The 21,439-nt window shown below is 44.2% G+C and overlaps 1 protein-coding gene across 2 annotated transcripts in view; it reads right to left on the bottom strand.

The window, feature by feature from the left end:
• The window catches only part of CUX2 (cut like homeobox 2), a 250,778-nt gene that overhangs the window by 63,301 nt on the left and 166,038 nt on the right, over window positions 1-21,439 (bottom strand). For both annotated transcript variants that reach the window (XM_083453687.1, XM_083453689.1), the window contains exon 4: window positions 8,551-8,629. In XM_083453687.1, the coding sequence (XP_083309813.1) occupies window positions 8,551-8,629 (79 nt within the window). The remainder of the gene's footprint in view (window positions 1-8,550; window positions 8,630-21,439) is intronic.

Below are 21,439 nucleotides of genomic sequence, written 5' to 3'. Positions count from 1 at the left end.
CTCCCCAGCTGGAACAGCTCCTGAGATTTCATTACAAGAGGCCCTTGCAAATATATCACCAGAATCTTGAGGTCTAGAATCTTGAAAGTTGGGATCCCAAGGAAGCTGAATCCTGGCCCCTATTATGTTGCGTACATCCCACATATTCCTAGCCCTGCCCTTTCTTAACAAGTTACTTTCTCCAACAAGTCTGTGGTTTGTTTGGATCTCCCCGCCCCCATGAAAGCTAAAACACAATGAAGAAATCATCCATCACCACCATGCAAGTCAAAAGGGAGGCTTAAATCAAACCATCCTCGACAACAATGACATTAATTATGCTTTTAACACGATTTTACTGCTTCCCTTCCCTGCCACCCTCCCAGCCCAACACAGACACACACCCGTCCCTCTCCTCCATGCCACATCTGTCTGAACAATATCAAGAAGATTTATGATTTTTTTCCTTCTTCCCGTAATTACAGAGACACAAGCCCGGGCTCACTTTATCAAAATACTTGCTGAGCAATCAGACTTTCTCGCTGCCTTTCTCCGCTTGAGGTTTGCATTGGCAGAAGCCATTCAACACACACACACACACACACAACACCAAAGAAACACACCACCCCTCAAAGAAATCTGTCTAAAAAAGTGTTGAATCAGGAACTTTCTTGTTGCTTCTGAAACGTTCTACAAAGAATTTGCTTGTCAACAAATATACATGCATTTGTAGGTGGAATACCTGCAGGGAAAGATTCATTCTGGGGGAGAGGTGTTTGCTGGGAAAAAGGAGCAAGGGTGCATTGGGAAATTGCAGTGTGTGGAGGGTTTGTGTGTGACCCATCGCAGAGCATATAGTCCTTATAGTTTCATGCTCCATGATGAAATTTAATGACAGGGGAGGGAACAGACGTACACCCGCTTTGCCCAAACTCCAAACTGCCTGGAAAATGAATTAACATCCCCGCAGAAGCTCTCTTGCAGGTCTCTAGCAGTTAGGAACTCGGCAGACTCAGCTAAGCAGCACTCTGGCAGGTCAGGGTTTGGTTCTGGGGCAAGGAGGTGAGCAGAGGACTGATTTGGCCAGAGACTCTGGTGGGGTCAGACACATAAACAGACTCAAGAGTGTGCCACGTCCTTGCAGCTGACCCTGAGTGCAGCAAAAGTGGTCACCTTGATCAGGAAAGGAGAAAAGGCAGACTGGCCAATTGGGCACCATTCTACTGCCAGCCAATCATAAAAGGCAATGCTGTCTATTTTAAAATTTCTATTGGTGACTGAGTGGACCCTGAGCATGGGCACCAGTTGCGGACCATCACAGCGCTGGATTATATAATAAGTAGACTAAGCATGTGTTCGAAAAGCACGCCAAAAAGTGCAAGTAGATCAATAGGTACTACTCTGGCGGGAAGGTAAGCGGCGTTTCCGTGCGCTGCTCTGCTGTCGGTGTTCCGTTGCACCACAAATGGCTTAGCCATGCTGGCCACATGACCCGGAAAAACTGTCTGCGGACAAACGCTGGCCCCTTCGGCCTGTAAAGCGAGATGAGCGCCGCAACCCCAGAGTCGTTCACGACTGGACTTAACTGTCAGGGGTCCCTTTACCTTTACCCAAGGATGTGTTTAAGGCACCAGCAAACAACAACAACAACAACAACAACAACAACAGCAACAGCAACAACAACAACAACAACATATTTATACACCATCCATTTGACTGGGTTGCTCCAGCCACTCCAACAAATTAAAGCAAAGCAGGGGCACTGCCGAAAATGAGAAATTATTGAAAGATTTTGTCATTTGGCATCCCCCCCCCCCCAAAAAAAACCCACATGAAAACTATAAATCACGGGGGAAATCAGAACTTTGTGAGACTTTTTTACACCCCACTTTCCCTGGTCTCCTTTTATCACTTCCTCCCACCTAAACCAGGGGGTTCTTCTACTAACGTAAATCAAAGCAATGGAAGGGAATCAGATCTTGTCATGTGTGGCACATGATTACCATGCGCAACATTGCAGAATGCCATGTAAGCTTTGTGCCGTTTCGAAAAACAAAATGTTATTTTAGTATTGTTTTTATTTTGAGTTGTATGTGGGGGCGGGGGCTTTAATCTATCTGCTCCTTAGGGCCTCTAAAGGTCTTAATCGGGTGGTACATAAATGTACTAAACTATAATAATAATAAATACAAGAATTAAATAAAGGCAAGGGAACTGAACACAAGAATCAGCCCCCCCCCAGAGTCAAAGGATCACGATAACTACAAAACAAACCAATTCCGAGCACTGCTGACATATACAGTCTTTGGCATTCTAGTTCCAAAACCCAAACAATCATTGCCACTTTTTCATCAATACTATCTGAGCTATTTCTTCTTTGAGCCACTTCTGTTAATTTATTCATAGCTGCAATTTTGAGTATTTGTTCGTTTCTGCAAAAGGTCTTTTTTCTCACTGCTGGATAACCCTGAATGTTCTTAGTCAGAATATTCATTGGAACCTCTCGTGAGGAGAGTGCTACTGATCAAATCTTAGGACCTCTTTTGTCCTTGCAGATAATAGAAGAGCTGCCACACTGGACTGGACACACATGAAGAAAACTAAAACAAACAAAGCTGGAATGGATTTTCAGAGACGGTAAACGGAGCTGCAATATATTTAGGTTGCAATCCTTCAGAGTTACTTCAGAGTAACTCCTGCTGAACTCAGTGCTGTTTACCGTATTTTTTGCTCTATAAGACGCACCAGACCACAAGACACACCAAGTTTTTGGAGGAGGAAAACAAGAAAAAAAATATTCTGAATCTCAGAAGCCAGAACAGCAAGAGGGATCACTGCGCAGTGAAAGCAGCAATCTCTCTTGCTGTTCTGGCTTCTGGGATAGCTGCGCAGCCTGCATTCGCTCCATAAGACACACACACATTTCCCCTTGCTTTTTAGGAGGGGAAAAGTGAGTCTTATAGAGCAAAAAATACGGTACTTCTGAGTGTAGAAGCATATAGGAATCGGATTGCAGTGAAACCATTAAAAGAAGGAATGAAAAATATTTTAATCAACATTGGCAGAGAACCAGAGCTCCACCCTTAGCTTCAAACAATGGAACCTCTGATCAGACCCCTCACTGACTTCTGACATTCATGCAGGTATAGCTCACCTGTCTGAAAGCTAATCTTCACAGCCATGAGGACTAGGAAGTTGTTTCCCCTCCGGATTTCAAATTCCAAAATCTGGGCTTGCAAGTTGTAAAGGAGAGGTGGATAAAGACTGCTCCTGCAGGCAGGGTTCTTGCCAGGCAGGAAAATGAGTGATAATATAAGAACAGTGATTGATATGATCGAGTATTTAGACATGAAACCGAGTAAGAAGGTAGCCTTTGTCTTTGTGGACGCGGAAAAGGCGTTTGATAAAGTATCATGGAAATTTCTAAAAATATTATTAGACCAGATGGACATGGGGGACCAAATTACAAGAGGGCTAAAAGCAATTTATGAACAACAAGAAGCAAATATAATAATAAATAATGACACAACTGATTATTTTAAAATACAGAAGGGCACCAGACAAGGGTGCCCACTCTCACCGTTATTATTCATTTTGGTTTTGGAAATATTAAATCAAGAAATCAGACTGGATCAAGAAATAAATGGAATATCCCTAGGAGAGAAAATATACAAAATAAGGACATTTGCAGATGATTTAGTCTTAATGGTGGAAAACCCAAAGGAAAGCATAGCAAAGGCTCTAGAAAAAATGGGAAACTTTGGAAGGGTCTCAGGTTTTGCTTTGAATAAAGAAAAAACGAAACTAATGGTAAAAAACATGGGAGATCAAGAGAAAAAGGAACTGGTAGAAAAATTTGGATTACAAATTGTAAAAAAAGTGAAATATCTAGGGATACAAATAACAATGAAAAATATAAATTTGTTTGAAGATAATTATAAAAAAAACTGGGAAGAAACAAAAAGAGAAATGGAAACTTGGACAAGATTGAATTTAACACTCTGGGGTAGAATTTCGGCTATTAAAATGAATATTTTACCAAAGTTCTTGTTCCTTTTTCAAATGATTCCCATAATAGGTAAAGATGATTGTTTCAAAAAATGGAAAACGGACCTAACAAAGTTTATATGGCAAGGCAAAAAGCCACGGATCAAATACAAATTACTAACCGACATAAAAGATAGGGGAGGTTTTGGACTCCCAGACCTGAGACTATATCACGATGCGGCATGCTTTACTTGGATCAAGGATTGGATCAAATTGGATAACAGTGACATTTTGGATTTGGAGGGATGGAACAATAGATATGGTTGGCATGCATATCTAATTTATAACAAAGTGGCAGTACATAAAGATTTCCTAAACCACGTAATTAGAAATGCATTGTACAAGGTCTGGATGAGATATAAAAGGTTGTTAGAACCGAAAACCCCATGGTGGGTCTCACCATTAGAAGTAACATCTGTTAAAAAGAAAAATACTATAGGGAAAATGGCGACATACCAGCAACTCCTAAAGGAAGAACAGGGTCAAATAAAATTAAGACCATATGAAGAGGTGACCCAATACTGTACTACATGGTTTCAATATCACCAAATTGCACAAATATTCAATCAGGATAAAATAATAGGATTTGAGAAAGATGAATCAAATTTACAAAAAGTATTATTACAAAACTCCAAAAAAAATATATCCAAAATGTATAATTTTTTATTAGAATGGGAATTAAAGGATGAAGAAGTAAAAGAAGTTATGATCAAATGGGCATGTGATATAGGATATGCGATTCGGCTAGAACAGTGGGAGAAATTATGGAAATATGATATTAAGTTCACAGCATGTTACACAATAAGAGAAAACTTTATGAAAATGGTGTACCAATGGTACTTAACTCCGGTAAAACTGGCTAAAATTTATAAACTAAATTCGAATACCTGTTGGAGATGTAAAAACGAAACAGGAACAATGTTTCACATGTGGTGGGAATGCCGACCTATTAAACAATTCTGGAACGAAATTTACGAAGAACTCAAAAAGATGTTTAAAATATCTTTCAGTAAAAAACCAGAGGCATTCCTTTTAGGATTAATTACAAACGATATTCCCGAAAATCAAAGGAAAGTATTCCTTTATGCAACAACAGCTGCCAGGATGCTTATAGCAAAAAACTGGAAAGGGAGGAAAATTCCATCAGTGAAAGATTGGCAAATTAAATTTTGTGAATACATAAATCTGGCAAGACTCACAGCATTTATAAGGGGACAATCGGACCAGAAATTATTAAAAGAATGGGGTTGTGCAAAAGAGTATATGAAAAAACATTGTTCTGGAGTAAGTGTATTGGTATGTAATGAATGATGCTTTACAGGGTTAAAGGGGGAAAAAAATGGTGTATATATATACATATATATATATGTATATGTATATGTATATGTATATGTATATGTATATGTATAGTATAAAGATGACAGTAATTTAACCAGACACAACAATACAGTAAGAGTAAATTTACTGAGGTTTTAGAACAAAGAAAGGAAGTCAATATGTGTAAATGTATGTAATGATATGTTTTTGTTTTTTTTTCTTGTAAATGTGTGCTTTTTCGTTTTTGTTTGGTTTTGTTTTGTTCCCCTTTTTTCTGGTTTTTTTTTGTATGTTCCGTTTTGTTTGTTTGTATAATATTTTTTTGGATTCAAAGTTCGTAATTTTTGTCATGATTTTGCAATGAAAAAAATAAAGTATTTATGAATGAGAAAAAAAAAAAAAAAAAAAAAGACTGCTCCTGCTTTACAGCTCCATAATCCTTTTGTCAAACGCACACGGATGCTATTCACAACAAGGAATACCTGAGAGGTATGGCCATATGCATCGCAACACTTCCAACCCACGCTCGAACCCATCAAATCTAAATTCCATTGTCTGCCCCTTTGCTGTGAAGGGAGTTCAGTCATCTTAGTTAACTTGCTGTCAAAGAGACAAGCGCGGATCACGGCAGCGTTATTACAAGGCGAGAGCAAATGTATTCCTTTTTTATTGTCAAGACAGATTTGGCTCAGGCACTGAAATACAGCGATAGCAAAAGATGTTTCCTCTTGTCTGTTCTGCTACCTCTTCAAAAAGAACACAGGGGACACCAGCTCACCGCGAGCCCTTCCTGCCATGCAGGGAGCGATAGGCGAGACCCGACGCAGCGGGGAAAATGAAGTCAGAAATGCCGGAGGGGCAGGTGGAGAGACGGATGCTCAGTGATAAAACCGCTCCGGAAAAACTTTGCACTGTATGATCCAAATGTCCACACCAGGAAAAGACCGTTTCAGTGACCACCTATCAGTTAGGTCTGCCAACTTTAATGGGACAAAAACACGTGTCACTGATTAGTCAGGCAACATTATTATTATTACTATTATTGGGAGAAATTCAGCACAGCGCTAAGATGATTCCTCCATCAGCCCAAGCATTTCTGCTAACCCAATGGAATGATCTACTTCCTCCTCCAGGGGTTTTCCCGGCACCTCTAAGCCAAGCCAATTTTACTTTTGGAGGGGGGAGGAGGGGGGAAAATCCCTGTTGCATTAGTAGAAGTCTTTTGTGCGTGCTTCTGCTGCCACGACTAGTTAGCTGAACCTGGCCTATCATTGTATAATATGAATATATAATATACTTATTATATAATATATATGATACAGTCCGATCGTATCTTATGCATGATTAAGCTGCAAAATTTCGACCTTGTGTGGCTGAATGCTGGCTGGCTGCAACCGCGCAAATTAATTGCACTCAAGGTGGCAAGCTTAAAAGTTAATTTTGTGCAGGGTTTTCCTGGAATGGAAACAGCTTTTGCGCTTCCCACCTTGCTTATTGGGCTCTGGGATGCTCTCCTGAGATCTTGCAGGAACTCAGAGGGACTCGCGATATCTTGCAAGCCTTCCGGAGCATGGCAAGCAAGGCAGAAAGCTTAAAAGTTCTCTGTTTTGCTTTGGGAGGGAGCATAGCTCATCTTGTGCACTGGCTCTGGAAGGACGGTCACACGGGGTGGTTTGAGTATACAGTGGTACCTCGGGTTAAATACTTAATTCGTTCCGGAGGTCCGTTCTTAACCTTAAACTGTTCTTTTTTTTTTTTTTTAGTAATATTTATTAGATGTTTAATAGTTACAGAACGAAAAAGGGTAAAAAATAAAATAAAAAAACCAGTAAAAAATTTAACAAACAATACATCAAAAATAGAAAGAAAAAGCAGTACAACAAAACAAAAAAAAAACAAAAACATTTCAAAACACATCCAAATTTCATATCTTTGTCTTTCATTTGCTTGTTTCCTCGACTTCCTTGCGCCTCCCTTTTTTGTATTCTAGTTCAAATTAGCTGGTTCAGCAAATCGTTTCCCTCTTTTTCAATTTTTGTTCTATAATTTATCTTAACACAGTTTAACTTTAACAATCCATTAACAATCATTTTTTATATAATTCTTAATAACACTTCTGCTAAAACCATGTAACTTCATTCCAGTATTCTTCTAACATTCATTAATTTTACAATATTTCTGTAAATATACTTTAATTTTTTTCCAATCTTCTTCCATCAACTCTTCTCCATGGTCTCGGATTCTGCCAGTCATTTCCACCATTTCCATATAGTCCATCAGCTTCATCTGCCAGCCTGAAACTGTTCTTAACCTGAAGCACCACTTTAGCTAATGGGGCCTTCCACTGCCGCCATGCAGCTGCTGCATGATTTCTGTTCTCATCCTGAAGCAAAGTTCTTAACCCAAGGTACTATTTCTGGGTTAGCAAGATCTGTAACCTGAAGCGTCTGTAACCTGAAGCGTCTGTAACCCGAGGTACCACTGTGCGTGCTTTTGCATCGACACACCACCCCCCTAACATAACCCCTGTGCAATATTTGATAGTACTATGTAATATTAATTTTAATATGTATTGTAGAATATCATCACAATAATATATGTACTTACAGCAGGTATAGGCAAATTCGGCCCTCCAGATGTTTTGGGACTACAACTCCCATCATCCCTGTCCACTGGTCCTGTTAGCTAGGGATGATGGGAGTTGTAGTCCCAAAACATCTGGAGGGCCAGGTTTGCCTATGCCTGACTTACAGAAACAACAGCCAGACAGCATCTTAGAACTGGCATTCCCAATTCACATTCACCCAGGAGGGGTCTACTGTGACGTAACAAAACATGCCTTCAAATAAGGACTAAGTTAGAACTTAGCAAATGTCCACCATCACAAGGACTAAGACCTTTCAAAAATAAAATCGGAGAGATCCAAATCGACTCCGGGTGCTGAGGAAATCTGGAACACCCCCAGCAAGCAGCTCTGATGACACTGCAAGGAATAAAAAGGCCTGTTTTTGTGGTTATCATTTTCATGACACCGCTAATATAAAAAGAGGCCTAGGCATCTTGTTAGCTGGCACCTTTTCCACAGCGAAGGAGTCCTGAGGATGCTCCTGTGAGCAAAGGCTTCTGGATAATCATAACTAGGCGCTCAGAACAACAATTCTGCCCTTTTAGAAGCAATTCCGTGAAAGGAGCCGAGGCGAACCATACCTGGAGCTTCAATCAGTTGCTTGTAAACACTCAGGAACGCTGCTTCTGCTTCTTTGCTTCTTTTACTAAGAGCAACCACCTGAGGAGAAGATAAAAATAAGAGTAACAAAAACCACGCAGGAACCATCAAGGGAAATGCGGTTTTCTCCCGCAAAGTTGTGCTCTCAGGTGAAGACATTGCGAATCGGACAGTCCAAGACAGCTTGGGTGCCTGAGGCAGAACCCCCCTGAAGGTGGTAAAAGAACATAATAAATTAAGGAATTAAATTTATTATTTAACGAATGCCCTGTTTCCTCAGTCTTGCAGTGAGGTGTGGTGGTCAGAGTGTCAGAAGAGGACCAGGGAGCACGAGGTTTAAATTCTTGTTTTGTCCCTAAAATGGATAAAATGCGGGAGGGATGAGGGGACGAACAATTTCTAACAGAGGAAGATGGAAAGGAATTGCTGAAATAATTGATAGAAGTGGAATACAAAAAGGGAGGTGCGAGGAGGTCGGTGAAATAAGTGAATGAGAGACAAGATATTGAAATTGTTTGAGTGTTTTAAACTGTTTTTGTTTGGTTGTGTTAGTTTAATGTGTTAGTGTTATTTAGTGTCTTTGTATTGTATTGTTCTTTTTTGTTTTTGTTTTGTTTTGTAGTGTTTAAATTGTTCAAAAAGTAATAAATATTTTTTTTTTTTTAAAAAGAGGGGACGAACAATTTCTGCCTCCCTGAGCTCCTAGAACAGGAGTCAGCAGACTTTTTCAGCAGGGGGCCGGTCCACCGTCACTCAGACCTTGTGGGGGGCCGGACTATATTTTGGGGGGGAAATGAATGAATTCCTATGCCCCACAAATAACCCAGAGATGCATTTTAAATAAAAACATGCATTCTATTCATGTGAAAACACCAGGCAGGCCCCACAAATAACCCAGAGATGCATTTTAAATAAAAGGAGACATTCTACTCATGTAAAAACACGCTGATTCCCATGTACATGGGCCAGATTGAGAAGGCGATTGGGCCGCATCTGGCCCCTGGCCCCCATGTCCTAGACGAAGGCCAAAACTAGGACTAGGCCCTGTTTCCAGGAATAGGCAACCCTTCTTCTAGGCTTACAATAAAATATCAGTTGGTTTTACACCAGTTTATGGGTGCATCTACACACCATACATTTAAAGCACCAAGAGAACATCTTGAACAGTTATGGCAGTGCTTTTTTTTTTCAAAAAAGAAAAAGAAAAAACTTGAGGGGGTACTCTCATTTTCCTACTCATATTGAAATACAGTGGTACCTCGGGTTAAGAACTTAATTCGTTCCAGAGGTCTGTTCTTAACCTGAAACTGTTCTTAACCTGAAGCACCACTTTAGCTAATGGGGCCTCCTGCTGCTGCGGCGCCACCGGAGCACGATTTCTGTTCTCATCCTGAAGCAAAGTTCTTAACCCGAGGTACTATTTCTGGGTTAGAGGAGTCTGTAACTTGAAGCGTATGTAACCCGAGGTACCACTTTAATGCCCCTCAATGAGGCCAAACTTACATTCACAAAATGTTTAGGGGTATGCGTACCTCTGCGTACCCCCCCCCCCCCGAAAAAAAGCACTGGCTTCCCCAAAGAATCTTGGGAACTGTAGTTTGTTTGTTTTTATTTGAAGGCAGCCCTGTTCAAGGAAGTTTTTAGGGTGCATTGTGCTTTTACTGTATATTTTTTATTGGGAGCTGCACAGTGTGGCTGGGGCAGCCCAGTCAGATGGGCGGCATAGAAATAATAAATTATTATCATTTTATATTCTTCATTGAAAGATAAAGAATACAGAATTGCAAGTGCACAGAGTAAGACAAGACAAAAAAGAACAGCAACAAAAATTTGTATACACTGCAAAAAGAGAGATAATGTTATTGTAGTTAACCAGTTGTTAGGAGACCCCCCTGTTGCCCCCTCCCAGAGTGGTGTAACAATCAGTCCCTCTTCACAGGGAATTCTGTACATCAGTGTTTCCCAGCCTTGGGTTTCCAGCTGTTTTTGGACTGCAACTCCCATCATCCCTAGCTAGCAGGACCAGTGGCCAGGGATGATGGGAGTTGTAGTCTAAAAACAGCTGGGACCCAAGGTTGGAAAACACTGCTGTACATTGTAGCTCTGCAAGGGGAATATGAGGGGCTTCTAAAAATGCTCAGCACCCTTAACAAACGCTCCCAGGATTCTTTGGAGGAAAGGCACAATAATTTAAAGTGGGATCCTAGTGCTTTAAATATATGGTGTGGATGCAGCCTCAAAGTAGGGTTGCCATACGTCTGGGTTTTGCTGGACATGTCCTCTTTTGGGGGGACGGTGTGCCCATCTGGGCAGATTTTTTAATTTAATCATCATCATCATCATCATCATAATGCCCTATACCTGCAGGTCTCAGGGCAGTTAACAGAATAAAATCAAAATCTAAAACACAAAATCCACAATCAAAATAAAAACAGCCACCACGCAACCCCAACCCCCAAATTATTATTATTTTTAAGGACATAGGATGTCAATCAAATCAAGCAAATGCCTGGTTAAAAAGGAACGTTTTTGCCTGGTGCCTAAAGGTGTATAATGAAGGCACCAGTCGAACTTCCTTTGGAAGAGCATTCCACAGATGGGGGCCACTGAAATACCTGGGTTTGGTTTTTTAAAATAATAATAATCACCGTATTTTTTGCTCTATAAGACGCACCAGACCACAAGACGCACCTAGTTTTTGGAGGAGGAAAACAAGAAAAAAATATATTCTGAATCTCAGAAGCCAGAACAGCAAGAGGGATCGCTGCGCAGTGAAAGCAGCAATCCCTCTTGCTGTTCTGGCTTCTGGAATAGCTGCGCAGCCTGCATTCGCTCCATAAGACGCACACACATTTCCCCTTACTTTTTAGGAGGGAAAAAGTGAGCCTTATACAGCAAAAAATACGGTACCTCAAAGGGGTTCACCCAACAATAAAACGATCCCTCAGGCATCTTTTGCCTGTTGTGAGAGACAGAATCTTTGGGTGACCCAAGATGATTGCTATTCCTTTCTCCACCGGCTGACCTCAAAAACTGAATGCCAACTCTGCAACCATCTCTTTTCAGCGACAGGCCGGCTTTTTATATTTTTACAAACGATGACAGTTTTAATGTCTTTGGATTGTACTTGTCTTGGTGCTTGCATGCTGCTTTGTGAAGATCATCTCGTTTAAAAAGCGGGTTATAAATTTGTTATACCTAACTTTTTACAGAGATCAACTTTAACAACATGATGATGACAAAAAGGAAGAAACAAGGAGCCATCGCTTTTGAAGAAAAAGCCAAAATCTTGGTTGAGTTTTTAATCCCATTTCAGGATTTTCTAGTATTACAAATTTAAAATACACACACGCAAACCTGACAGTTGCTTGTTTTTTCCCCTTCCAAATTTGGGCTTCACAATTGAATAGAAATGGCCTGCTCTATATGGCGAAGCTGCTTTTGCAGCTCAACAAAGATAACCCAGCTTGATTTCAACCCATGTCTTCTCTTTGTTGTTAATGTACTGGAGGGGAGGGCCTGGGGGCTGGCGCTGGATAGAAGATTCCTTCAGCCCCCCCCCTTCCCTCTTCTCTGTAATCCAGATGGTCAGCAAAATCTCACTCTCCGTGTGTGTGCTGCGCATCAAATCCCTTCCCCCAAACTGCCATTCAAACTGGCAGGAAGACCCAAGAAATAATTAATCTCCTCTAATTAGGTGCCAGGCAGGCAGGCTGGCCCCCTCTTCAACCCCCCTCTGATAGCCGGATGTGAGAGGAAGAAGTAAAAAAAAACAAACGGGCGTCCATTCATATTCAGCGCTACATCCCATCAGTGGCATTGGAACAGTCCACCCAGTGGCGTCACAATGGGGAGGGTGCGCCCCGGATGCCATGTCGGGGGGTGTGCGTGACAAGAAGGCACCTTGCGGGGGCTCACGGTGGCACGACCAGCCATCACGCCGCTGCAGCCGCATGTGGAGGATCCTCTGTTCACAACTGCAGCAGAAGATCCTGGTGCCGGTGGCAAACTGCTCTGTTTGCGTTGCACACATGCGCTGTACATAGCGATGGCACACATGCGCTGTACATAGTGGTTTGCTGCTGGCGCGACTCGAGCATTGTACGGACGGCGGTGGGATCCAGCAGGGTATCCCGGCACCGTCCGTACGGCACTGGCGGCAAACCGCTATGTACAGTGCATGTGCGGTGTCACTACGTACAGCGCATGCGTCGTATGTAGCAATGCCGCACACGCGCCCTTTGTAACGACGGCCATCCCAGGTGTCACGATGCCTTCGTTTGCCCCTGAGTCCACCATCACTGTACAAGGGCCCCCCACCTCGAAAACGCATGTTCTATTCTGTCCATTCAACAGCTTCGAAGTAGGCTGACTTCTCCAGGTGCAGAGTCCATCCCTCCAACACTCCTCAAATGAAAATAGGAACATTTTCATCTGAGAAATGTTGGATAAAAGGTAAAGGTAAAGGTACCCCTGCCCGTACGGGCCAGTCTTGCCAGACTCTATGGTTGTGTGCTCATCTCACTCTAAAGGCCAGGAGCCAGCGCTGTCCGCAGACACTTCCGGGTCACGTGGCCAGCGTGACAAGCTACATCTGGCGAGCCAGCGCAGCACACGGAACGCCGTTTACCTTCCCGCTAGTAAGCGGTCCCTATTTATCTACTTGCACCCGAGAGTGCTTTCGAACTGCTAGGTTGGACCAAACAACGGGAGCGCACCCCGCCGCGGGGATTCGAACCGCCGACCTTTCGATCGGCAAGTCCTAGGTGCTGAGGTTTTAACCCACAGCGCCACCCGCGTCCCTTAAATGTTGGATACATCGGCACAAAAGGGAGCAGGAAAAGGCAGCAGCTTGTGGCCTTTCTAACACGGGTTTTATGTCAGAGTGATATTTATTTATTTAATAGAAAAGAACATCTTTTAAAGAATTGCTCAGCAATGCCAATTCCCCGATATGAACCCCCCACATATTGCAGGTTGTGGGGAATGTGGCTGATGACACCGTGCAGTGTAGCCCACTATTAAAATTGCTGTTCAGATACAAGGCTGAGGTGTGTTTCAGTCCCTAGCCAAATATCCTGCATAGAAATTAATAATAATAATAATAATAATAATAATAATAATAATAATAATAATAATTTATTAAACCCCGCCCATCTGGCTGGGCTTCCCCAGCCACTCTGGGCAGCTTCCAACAAAATACAGTAATCCATCAAACATTAAAAGCTTCCCTAAACAGGGCTGCCTTCAGATGTCTTCTAAAAGTCTGGTAGTTGTTGTTCTCGTTGACATCTGGTGGGACGGCGTTCCACAGGGCAGGTGCCACTACTGAGAAGGCCCTCTGCCTGGTTCCCTGTAACTTGGCTTCTCGCAGTGAGGGAACCACTGGAAGGCCCTCGGCTCTGGACCTCAGTGTCCAGGTAGAACGATGGGGGTGGAGACACTCCTTTAAAATGGACTTTAAGCTCCAGCAAACGTCATTTTTACTTGAACTACGCTTCCGTCAGCCAGAGTCCTTCCTTCCAGCTTGCCACGTGAAAGCGCTGGGCTTTCTTGCCTTGCACACGGACGAGCTGCGCTTTTATTTTATAATAAACAAAACTGTCCCCCTCGTCATGGCAACACTAGGCAAAGTGCACCTGAGGAACTTCTGCCTTCCTTGGGTGCTCTGAAAGGAACAGAAGCCCAGTTCTGAATGCTACACAGCTCCAAGAATTCTCAAAGGCTCTGAAATTACACCTGAAAGTTTCTTTGGTACTGTTGGACGCAGTCCACCAGGCCCTGGAGATCAGAATACATTTAGAGTAGAGTAGGACCACCTCTTTTTCTATCTTCTCTGCATCATTTAGTCCGTTATCACCAGGTTGGGTAGTTTTCCTTTTGGGAGGAGGCAGAGGCTGGGCAGTTGTTCAGCCGTTCCACATCATGGAGTCCTCTGTGGATTGAGGAGGCTCCATGGGATATGCCCAACAGTGATCCTCAGCAAATCAGTCAATGTGGAAGCGGTTCACTGAACACAAAACAGTTGGAAATCCTTGGTATACAGCAGGGTAGCCAACACAGTGTTTTCAGATGTTGGTGGGCTACAACTTCCATCATCCTTGACCCTGAGCCAGGCTAGCTGGGGCTGATGGGAGTGGGAGTCAACTATACGTGTAGGGCTCCATGTTGGCTACTGCTCCTGGTCTTAGAGGACATGAGAAAGTAAGAAAAGCCCAGCTGGGTAAGATCAGAAGTCCATCTGGCCTGCGCTCTACATGGGGCTACCTTTGAAGGTGACCCAGAAACTACAACTAATCCAGAATGTGGCAGCTAGACTGGTGACTGGGAGCGGCCGCCGAGACCACATAACACTGGTCTTGAAAGACCTACATTGGCTCCCAGTACTTTTCCGAGCACAATTCAAAGTGTTGGTGCTGACCTTTAAAGTCCTAAACAGCCTCGGTCCAGTATAACTGAAGGAGCGTCTCCACCCCCATCGTTCTGCCCGGACACTGCGGTCCAGCGCGAAGGGCCTTCTTGCGGTTCCCTCATTGCGAGAAGCCAAAGTTACAGGGAAGCAGGCAGAGGGCCTTCTCGGTAGTGGCACCTGCCCTGTGGAACGCTCTCCCACCAGATGTCAAAGAGAACAACAATTACCAGACTTTTAGAAGACATCTGAAGGCAGCCCTGTTTAGGGAAGCTTTTAATGTTTGATGTATTACGGTATTTTTATATTTTGCTGGAAGCCTCCCAGAGTGGCTGGGGTAGCCCAGCCAGATGGGTGGGGAATGAACGAATGAATAAATAATAATTAATTATTATTATTATTATTATTATTATTATTATTATTATTATTATTATTATGGCACCCTCCCAACCAGATGTCTCTGGGAAGCCCTCACTGAAGGGTTTCAACAACCCTCACCTGGTCTTTTAACACCCCCTGCCTCCACAGACTGCCTCAGAAAATGGGGTCATTGGCTAATAGCCACCGAGAGACCCTTCATTATTCATGCTACATTTAGTGGCAGGTGAATTCCACCAGTCATGTATTGTTTGTGGGGGGAAATATTTCTTTTGTCAGTCATGAATCGAGGCGTATGTGGTCAGTAGTCATAGAATCATAGAATCATAAGAGTTGGAAGAGACCACAAGGGCCATCGAGTCCAACCCCCTGCCAAGCAGGAAACACCATCAGAGCACTCCTGACATATGGTAATAATAATAATAATAATAATAATAATAATAATAATTTATTATTTATACCCCGCCCATCTGGCTGGGTTTCCCCCGCCACTCTGGGCGGCTTCCAAAAGAATATTAAAATACTGTGATACATCAAACATTAAAAGCTTCCCTAAACAAGGCTGCCTTCAGATGTCTTCTAAAAGTCTGGTAGTTGTTGTTCTCTTTGACATCTGGTGGGAGGGCGTTCCACAGGGAGGGCGCCACTACCGAGAAGGCCCTCTGCCTGGTTCCCTGTAACTTGGCTTCTCGCAGTGAGGGAACCGCCAGAAGGCTCTCGGTGCTGGACCTCAGTGTCCGGGTAGAACGATGGGGGTGGAGAAGCTCCTTCAGGTATACTGGACCGAGGCCGTTTAGGGCTTTAAAGGTCAGCACCAACACTTTGAATTGTGCTCGGAAACGTACTGGGAGCCAATGTAGGTCTTTCAAGACCGGTGTTATATGTCAAGCCTCTGCTTAAAGACTTCCAAAGAAGGAGACTCCACCACACTCCTTGGGAGCAAATTCCACTGTCGAACAGCTCTTACTGTCAGGAAGTTCTTCCTAGTCAATTCTGAATGCTTTGGGTTAGAGACTCCTGCAAACACTTCAAGAAGGGTAAAAAGAAAAAGATTGGAAGATGGCCACAGCTACCCAGAGCTTCATTTTTCCTCCCCAAGTACCACCCGGATAACATGTAAAACCAGAGAAGGTATAAATGTTGCTGCTTCCACCGCCCAGACCAGCAGCATTCGAAACCGTGCCCGATGCCTCAGGCAAAACCGTTGACGCTCCTGTAATGTCACGCCATCATAAAACTTTAATGTGCCTTGAGTAGGTGAAAATTATAATTTAATGCCATGGCTTAAATAAAAAATCAAATTCCGCCTCTTCGTTCAAATATGTTTGTGGGGAGATAAGTCCCACTTCAGTTCTTCCTCAACTAGCCAGAACAACTGATGTCTTCAAGGAGAGTGTTGGGACATTAAAAAGTCACAAACTTTCATTTCTGTACTTCACTTCCTAAATGTACAGATTGAATACATCTCCGCGCTCCTGGATTCAAATTGTCTCCAGAGAGAATGAGGCGTAATAAAAATTATTTGTCATGCTAGTGAGATGTCACAGTGATTTTTCACTAAAAAAAACCAAAGACTCAGGTCTGCACGGGGGCGTAGTCAGGTCCCTGGGTGCACAATTTTTGAGGGGGTGCGAACCAGGTGACCCCAGCCTGGCCCAGCCCAGTGCTCCTCTCCACCCGCCAAGGGCCACATTGGCCAGCCAGGCTCCCCCTTTCATGGGAGGGCAGGTGGCTCAGTGTGGCCCCACTTTACTCCGCTGACAGTGGGGTCACGGCGTCCTTGTGTGAAATCCGAGACAGCTGCTGCCAGTCAATGCTGACATCACTGATCTTAAAAATCCACGAGGGAGAACTTCCTGGGCATCTTGGCACTGCTTGGAAAGGAGGTGGGCATGGATGGGGGAACCAGGATCCCTCCTCTCACTTACATGGCCCAATCTCCCGCTCTCCAAGTACTGTACTTTTCGCTCTATAAGACGCACCAGACCACAAGACACACCTAGTTTTTGGAGGAGGAAAACAAGAAAAAAAATATTCTGAATCCCAGAAGCCAGAACAGGAAGACGGATTGCTACGCAGCGAAAGCAGCAATCCCTCTTCCTGTTCTGGCTTCTGGGATAGCTGCGCAGCCTGCATTCGCTCCATAAGAAGAAGAAGAGTTTGGATTTGATATCCCACCTTTCACTCCCTTTAAGGAGTCTCAAAGCGGCTAACATTCTCCTTTCCCTTCCTTTCCCACAACAAGCACTCTGTGAGGTGAGTGGGGCTGAGAGACTTCAGAGAAGTGTGACTGGCCCAAGGTCACCCAGCAGCTGCATGTGGAGGAGCGGAGACGCGAACCCGGTTCCCCAGATTACAAGACTACCACTCTCAACCACTACACCACACACATCCCCCCTTACTTTTTAGGAGGGAAAAAAGTGAGTCTTATAGAGCAAAAAATATGGTAAATCTCTCCCAGGCTCTTAACTTTTGCAAAACATTTTTGCACCCCTGCTAAGAACTGAACGGCACGAATGCAACCACAACATCACCACTCCTCATTTATGAATTATTTACTCCAGTTAAATCTGCGGCACCGCTCTGCAAAACCTAGGGAATTTTCGCAGCTCCATGTGGCTCCAGCTGTAATTAAAACTTTCCTCCCAACTTTGGTCAAACTTTGTGTCAGCCATGATGGATTTGCCACCAAACTCCCACAGCACAGCATCCCCCTTCTTCTTTTTTGCTGAAGTCAGAGAAACGTCACCTGTCATCCTTCAATTCTCACATGGTTGGGGAAGGCTCAGCATCAAACCAGCGAGTGCAGCAAGACACAGCGAAAAGACAAATGCCCGCTTTCCCCAAAAAAGACCTCGGGTGTTTATATACTTGTCAAGTTGTCCAATTTATTGCTTGTTAGAAATGCTAAAATGAGACTCTGAGAAGGTGGGGCAGCTGTGAGATGTGCTCCTTGCAGATCCGAGCTGAGCCTTGCCAATGGCAGCGCCGGATTAATCATATGGTACAACTATTTCCCTGGAGGGATGTGGGTGGCGCTGTGGGTTAAACCACAGAGCCTAGGGCTTGCTGATCAGAAGGATCGGCGGTTCGAATCCCCGCGACGGGGTGAGCTCCCATTGCTCGGTCCCAGCTCCTGCCAACCTAGCAGTTCAAAAGCACGTCAAAGTGCAAGTAGATAAATAGGTACTGCTCCGGCGGGAAGGTCAACGGCATTTCTGGTTCGCCAGAAGCGGCTTAGTCATGCTGGCCACATGACCCAGAAGCTGTACGCCGGCCAGTGTGGTGTAGTGGTTAAGAGCGGTAGTCTCGTAATCTGGTGAACTGGGTTTATTCCCCGCTCCTCCACATGCAGCTGCTGGGTGACCTTGGGCCAGTCACACTTCTCTGAAGTCTCTCAGCCCCACTCACCTCACAGAGTGTTTGTTGTGGGGGAGGAAGGGAAAGGAGAATGTTAGCCGCTTTGAGACTCCTTAAAAAGGGAGTGAAAGGCGGGATATCAAGTCCAAACTCTTCTTCTTCTTCTTCTCCCTCGGCCAGTAAAGCGAGATGAGCGCCCCAACCCCAGAGTCGGTCACGACTAGACCTAATGGTCAGGGGTCCCTTTACCTTACCTTCCCTAGCCCGTAACCGCCGTTTTTCGATACTTTGGAAATCGTACCACTTCCCTTGGCTTTTCGTCTGTCTACAGCGTTCTTTGCAGCGGTGTTAAAATAGAGTAGCAGCTCCAGCTGCTGCTGTTTAAAAGAACACCGCTGAGCAGGGTAGTTCAGTGCACTGCAGTGTGGGTCTATGAATCCTAATGCATTGTGACAAGCCAGGGAGACTTAATGGGGCAAAGTTCAATAAACTCAGGTATGCCTGTTTTGCAGCATCTTAAAAAGCAGAGACATCACCTTGCTGACAAAGGTCTGTATAATTAAAGGTATGGTTTTCCCAGTAGTGATGTATGGAAGTGAGAGCTGGACCATAAAGAAGGCTGATCGCCGAAGAATTGATGCTTTTGGATTATGGTGCTGGAGGAGACTCTTGAGAGTCCCATGGAATGCAAGAAGATCAAACCTCTCCATTCTTAAGGAAATCAGCCCTGAGCGCTCACTGGAAGGACAGATCCTGAAGCTGAGGCTCCAGTACTTTGGCCACCTCATGAGAAGAGAAGACTCCCTGGAAAAGACCCTGATGTTGGGAAAGATGAAGGCCACAAGGAGAAGGGGACGACAGAGGACGAGGTGGTTGGACAGTGTTCTCGAAGCTACGAACATGAGTTTGACCAAGCTGCGGGAGGCAGTGGAAGACAGGAGTGCCTGGCGTGCTCTGGTCCAGGGGGTCATGAAGAGTTGGACACGACTAAACGACTAAACAACCATGCCTGTATTGACCTATTTATCTTTATTCAGCTCAGGACCTCAAGGACAGCCTCTCACCAGACCCTGCAACCATCACTTCAAAAGCACTTTTTTGATTATTTGATTCATTCTTACATTTATTTAGTCAAACTCGCTTTTGCTCAGGGATGGGTCTTGCGAATGCCCTGAAACACATACTTAAGCTACACCTCATCGCTCTTCACAACCACTTTACCTTCTGAAAGAGACCTGGGGTGCAAAGACCAGCCGTCTGTGTTGCAGTTTTGGGCCTGACCGGAAAGAAAGAAAAAAACAGCCACAGAGTCCAGCTCTGCTTGTTTGGCCAAATGAAAATAATCACATTGGACCCACTAATCATGGTCTTGTCTGCTCGATCCACCGGAGCCAGTCTTCACATTCATGATATAAGTTTATAAACGAGCTCTACCTCTCTTTTAAATCAGAACCAGTGAAGGCGGTGAAGGTCCTGTGTGAGTGTCTGGAGGCGGTTGGAGGATGGATGGTGGCTAACAGATTGAGGTTGAATCCTGACAAGACAGAAGTACTGTTTTTGGGGGACAGGAGGCAGGCAGGTGTAGAGGATTCCCTGGTCCTGAATGGGGTAACTGTGCCCCTGAAGGACCAGGTGCGAAGCCTGGGAGTCATTTTGGACTCACAGCTATCCATGGAGGCACAGGTCAAATCTGTGTCCAGGGCAGCTGTTTACCAGCTCCATCTGGTACATAGGCTGAGACCTTACCTGCCTCGGCAGAGTGGTGCATGCTCTGGTTATCTCCTGCTTGGACTACTGCAATGCGCTCTACGTGGGGCTACCTTTGATGGTGACCCAGAAACTACAACTAATCCAGAATGCGGCAGCTAGACTGGTGACTGGGAGTGGCCGCTGAGACCATATACACCGGTCTTGAAAGACCTACATTGGCTCCCAGTACGTTTCCGAGCACAATTCAAAGTGTTGGTGCTGACCTTTAAAGCCCTAAATGACCTTGGTCCTGTATACCTGAAGGAGCGTCTCCACCCCCATCATTCTACCCGGACACTGAGGTCCAGCACCGAGAGCCTTCTGGCAGTTCCCTCACTGTGAGAAGCCAAGTTACAGGGAACCAGACAGAGGGCCTTCTCGGTAGTGGCACCCACCCTGTGGAACGCCCTCCCACCAGATGTCAAAGAGAACAACAACTACCAGACTTTTAGAAGACATCTGAAGGCAGCCCTGTTTAGGGAAGCTTTTAATGTTTGATGTATTACAGTATTTTAATATTTTTCTTTGGAAGCCGCCCAGATGGGCGGGGTATAAACAATAAATTATTATTATTATTATTATTATTATTAAAATGATGCCTGACATGGAGAAAGTGGAGACAGCAAAGTTTTCCTTCCTCTCTTGCAACACTAGAACTCACGGACAGCCAATGAAACTCAGTGTTGGACAAATAAAAGGAATTACGTTTTCATGCAACACATAAACTACGGAATTTACTCTCACAGGAGGAATTGGTGGCCACCAACCTAGATGGCTTTAAAAAGAGAGGACTGGACAAATTCACAGATAAGATAAGAGGGCTATCAGTGGCCCGTAGCCACAATGGTCTCCATAGACGGAGGCAGCAATGCGTCTGAGTACCAGTTGCTGGAGAGTGCTGAAAAACGCTTATCTTTTCTCTCCTCCCTTCCATCAGATTTAATGGATTGGCTTAACATCTACTGCTGAAAAAA

This window comes from Podarcis tiliguerta (genome assembly GCF_965153285.1).
Source record: "Podarcis tiliguerta genome assembly, chromosome: 8".
Lineage (NCBI taxonomy): Eukaryota > Metazoa > Chordata > Lepidosauria > Squamata > Lacertidae > Podarcis > Podarcis tiliguerta.
This window is presented reverse-complemented; position numbering and strand designations above follow the sequence as displayed.